The sequence below is a fragment of the Aplysia californica genome, unplaced genomic scaffold, assembly GCF_000002075.1.
Source record: "Aplysia californica isolate F4 #8 unplaced genomic scaffold, AplCal3.0 scaffold00207, whole genome shotgun sequence".
NCBI lineage: Eukaryota > Metazoa > Mollusca > Gastropoda > Aplysiida > Aplysiidae > Aplysia > Aplysia californica.
This window is the reverse complement of record NW_004797477.1, coordinates 388,173-392,834: the sequence shown is the minus strand read 5'-3', so window position 1 is coordinate 392,834 and position 4,662 is coordinate 388,173. Positions and strand designations below refer to the sequence as shown.

At 40.9% G+C, this 4,662-nt stretch overlaps 1 protein-coding gene across 2 annotated transcripts in view; it reads right to left on the bottom strand.

The window, feature by feature from the left end:
* Positions 1-4,662, bottom strand: part of LOC101850805 (endoglucanase E-4) — a 53,570-nt gene that overhangs the window by 12,785 nt on the left and 36,123 nt on the right. For both annotated transcript variants that reach the window (XM_005099255.2, XM_005099256.2), the window contains exon 7: positions 1,798-1,960. In XM_005099255.2, coding sequence (XP_005099312.1) covers positions 1,798-1,960 — 163 coding nt within the window. The remainder of the gene's footprint in view (positions 1-1,797; positions 1,961-4,662) is intronic.

Sequence of the window (4,662 nt, the reverse complement as noted above, 5' to 3'; positions counted from 1 at the left end):
TATTAGGAGTGTCCCGCGCGCCCATATGACCTATGCAGTTGCGAGCGCCGTAAAACACTTTACAAAAACAAAACAAAACCTCAACTAAGACAAAAACAAGACAAAGAACTGGACGAACGCTCAACTAGACCCAAGCAAGTAATTGAAAGAGGAAGAGAAATAAATTAAATGGTCCCTTTTATGGAGAAGTATGCTACTCCAGATTTCAGAGGTTTCCAGAAATCTTGATCTACACCAAAAGTGGGCATTGCCCTACCTCTAAGAGAAGTTTGGTCTCATTTGATTGGTTAAAGAGAAAACTCTCCATGTCTTTTAAAGAAACTGAACAAGGTATAAAAACTTAACCTTCGATTTCTCTAAACAGTATTTTTCAGGATAGCCCCTTGTGCTTAAATGAGGTTGCTTAAGTTTAAAACAAACAAAAATTAATTCAAAAACAGATGGATAACAGCATGACATACTTCCCAGGATGGGTTATTTGTAAGGGTCATAACTCAGATTGAAGTTCATCACGTCACTTCTTGCTACTGCTTTGTTGTGTTGTCTCCCCTGGCGTGTCTTGCCAAACTGGTAGCATTGTTCTGACCCCTTCAGTTTCAAAGACGGTGCTACTCCGTGGGGCTTTTTTTAAGGACGAATTTTGCTACATGAGAATCTGGTGGATTCCTCACAACGGGAAAGCGCTGTGCATGAGATGTTATGGTAAAAGCCATGTTACCTGCACTGGGGGGGGGTGGTTTTGCTGTTGTTTTTTGTTGTTGTTTTGGGGGGTTTTCAAGGTGGGGGGGGGGTTAAGTGTAAAATTACTCTGCTGGTCTGCTGGTATAGGTGAAGCTAAAGAAAAGAAAGACAGAAGGAAGAAGACAAGGACGATACAACCAAAGAAGAAATGTGGGTTTTTTATCTACCAAGACGTAATAATATTATGCCTATGCCCGTCACTCTGTGAAATTGAAAAAGTTGTAAATCCTGCAAATGATCAACGGATCTGGTTGTCAGTTGCTGTCATATAACCAGATTGTTTTTCTCTTCTTCCAGTGCTGAAAGACGTTCTTGAAATATCTACTACAATGTGGGTGCTTTGGTGTGGTCTGCTCCGTCTATCTTATCAAATTTTAATATTTATCATCCTCAGCCTTCCTCCTTCTTTTCTATCTATATTACTCTTTAGTAACACCTTTATTCTTCGGCACTTATATGACCTATTTGTATTGCAAGTGCCGTAAAACTCTCACTAACTCATAGCGAGGTCTACTGCAGTTCTTTTAACATCCTAGCATGCCCATTGTCTCCCTTTGGCTTACCCAATGATAATGAATTCTGATATATACTGTCTCTAAGCTTACTGTTCTAAGTTTCCTTTGGCTTACACAATTATTATAAATATCTATTGTCTCTAGGCACACCAAAGATTTTTCACTTCTAGTAAAGAATGCTTCCAGTGAACTGTTTTCTGGTCACATGGCGAAGTCGTCACATACCTACAGTGATCTCGTCACAGTGATCTTGTTACATACTCAAACTTGTGAAAAACGTGTGGCGAGTTCACCGTGGATTGACAGGTCATGCCATCCTTTAATTAATAATATTTTTAAAATACAAAACCAGAGTTTATTCAATCACAACTTACACGAGTCAGCCATTCTGTTTCACATTTTAAAGAGAAAACGGACACATTTTTGGGTGCAATACTCGTCTCACGTTTTTCAGCTTTGTCGACTTCATCGTATGACGAGTTCACTGGTTCTCGTAAAGAATCTTTTGACATACACTACTGTTCTAAGGCCCTAGGCTTACCTCCCTTCCTCTTGAAGGTGATAGAGCCCAGAGCAAGGGCGGCGGCAGTCTCGGCCGCGATGTCACTTCCTTTCTTTTGCTGGTTGACCTTGGTACAAGGTCGCGCCATCGTCATGTCTTCAGGACGGCCCCAGAAATGATGGTCCGCCAGTCCGTCACCAATCTTCGTGGACAGATCAACGTTTGATAAGCATGTAAGGCATGGGAACGCTAAATCAATTTCAAATACGGTTTACAAGTTTTCTTTAATTCGATCTATTAACACAAATAGGAGGTTTTCATTAGCTACTTAGATATACGTAGAATATTGGACTATCAACACTTTGCCATCTCAAGACTCATACATTGTAAAAACTCTTGCCATCAAAGGCAAAGGCATTTTGGAGAAAATCCAAAAAAACTGGGCGGTAAACATGGCTGATCGGCGAGAAGAGGCGGCAAAGTGATGACGATGTAAGTCCACAGAAGAGTATTTGGTTTTCTATAAAGGGACTATAAACGTAGCTTTTTTGAGAGCATCCGAGCAAAGGAATGAATGGAAAACCAAGATCGCCGATGTCTGTCGCAGATCTGGCACTGGATGATGATGATGATAAAAGGGCACGGGGAAATTATCATTTGATACTTATAATAATATGTCTTGAATATATACACACAAATCTACAGTGGAATAACTATACAGTCCTTTAGGAGTCGAGGACATCTTCATATCTCTTCTTCTTCTTTTTCTTCTTCTTCTTCTTCTTCTTCTTCTTCTTCTTCTTCTTCTTCTTCTCCCCCTCCTCCTCACCTGTACAACAAGCTCCTTCTTGTGAGGATCCCAGGCTTTGAGGAAGTAGTCGAGCGGCCACTTGATCATGTCGTACATGTTGTTGAGCTGGCCCGCCTTGACGTAGCCGTCCTTGAAGGAGTAGAGGGACCACAGGAGGAGCGTGGTGGATGAGGCCATGGGCAGTCCGAACTTGACGTGGTCACCGGCTGCGGGTCACAGCAAGCAGATAGTTAGAGAACGTTAGGAGTACGCCATTGGCCGATATTTGTGAGGCAGCGTTGTGGAATCAGGCTCGCGTCAAAATAATCAAAATGACGAAACTTGCATTTTTCCGCAGGTTTGTGAATTTTTATCGAATTTGTGTTTTTTGGCTCAACACCTTTCATGCCCATTAAAGAACTCATTTCTGTGTGGATTTTTCTGAAAAACGTTGATTAAAGGCACACAAAAATGTAAATTTTCAGTTACCACGGACTCTTAAGCTAAGGGAATAACTATTCTTTGGTGGCCATTTTCTCACTAATTTTACCTCTGAAAACAGGTGACCCCCCCCTCCTTCTTTCGCAAATATCTCGACTTGTATTCAAGATAAATGGATATTTTTTTCATCGAAATAAACACAGGTGAACAAGCTTTAAGATGGCACCAATAAACTCTAAACAAATTGATGAGAGCCTGATTCTACCACGCTGTCTCAAAATTAATAGTAACAGCCATCTTGTTTGACCTATTCTATAACATACATAATAAAATTAGCATTATCATGACACTTTGCTAAAATGGAAAGAAAACAAAGCGGGTTTTTTTACTCCACATTTTTTTTCAGATATGACAGTGAGACTGTAGGACTGGAACTTCTTTTGTCTTTTGTCAGAATGAAGAACAATATTTTATGAACCAAACAAGATGGCTGTTGCTATAAATATTGGCCAATGGCGTACCCCGAACGTTTTCTTACTATCCTGTTGTGGAGGTCACAGGGGGTCAGCGGTATGTCAGGAGTGGTTTGGGGATGCAGTTGTTATAATATAATATATTTTATTAAAAGTTTGGTTACTTAGGTTGTGCTTTTCCTTACTTCTGTTATGCCCACCAGGGCAGTCCTACTGACTGAAGTGTCTTTAAACCATTCCCAAAGGGGGAATATTAACATGTTCTTATGCACAGTAGAATTGTAAATGGGCTGATTTACCAAAGTCATGCTCATACTTAGCCGGAACAACATAAGGGGAACTGTTTCTTTTTTTTTCTTTCCTCATCTTTACTATTGTGATTTCTCCTCTACTTCTTTTGTATTTTTGTCACTCTCGTGTGAACTGTTATTTCTGGGATGCCTTGATAGTCGAAGCAGACTTTGTGCTGCAGTTGAGGCTAGAGAGGTGAGCAGAGTAAGCTTGTTTCCCCGTTTGGGCTTCTCTGTTGACATCCACCCCTTAGCGCTTTAATTACCTTATGCAATTGCGAACGCTGTAAAACTTTACTAAAACTTAAAATACTTACTCCTTTTACTTTCTTGCCCCTGCGTGGAAGGTATCGCCAAAAATCTGTGTAAAGTTAGGCTAGTGCAAAGTGCAAATTGCGAATATGTAGGCCCTATAGGTTCCACGCCTCTTTCTTGCAACACTATGACTTAATTAGGAGGCTGGACCTTCGAAAAGATAGAGCCCAAACGGAGACATACGTGTAAAACGCCTTTCACAAAAACACAACACGAGTACAGCTAGGCCTCGAACTACGGAACCCACAATCTTACGATGACGAACCTGTTAGCTTTACCACTTAACTACCGACACCATTTTCGTGTAACAATGTACATGGAAGTAAATCCAATGAAGGTAGCAACAACAACAGCAACAACAACAGCAAACACAACAACAACAACAACAACAACAACAACAACAACAACAACAACAACGACGACGACGACGACCTTATGTACGACGATATCCCGCCTACCGTTAGGCCGCTTTAGATCAGATAGAAGCTAGTTGCCATTCAAAGAACAAGAACAAGAACGAGAAAGAGAACGAGAACAAAAATCAGAACAAGAAGGGGGAAGGATCAGGGAGAGGGAGACCGTATGCACGAGGGTA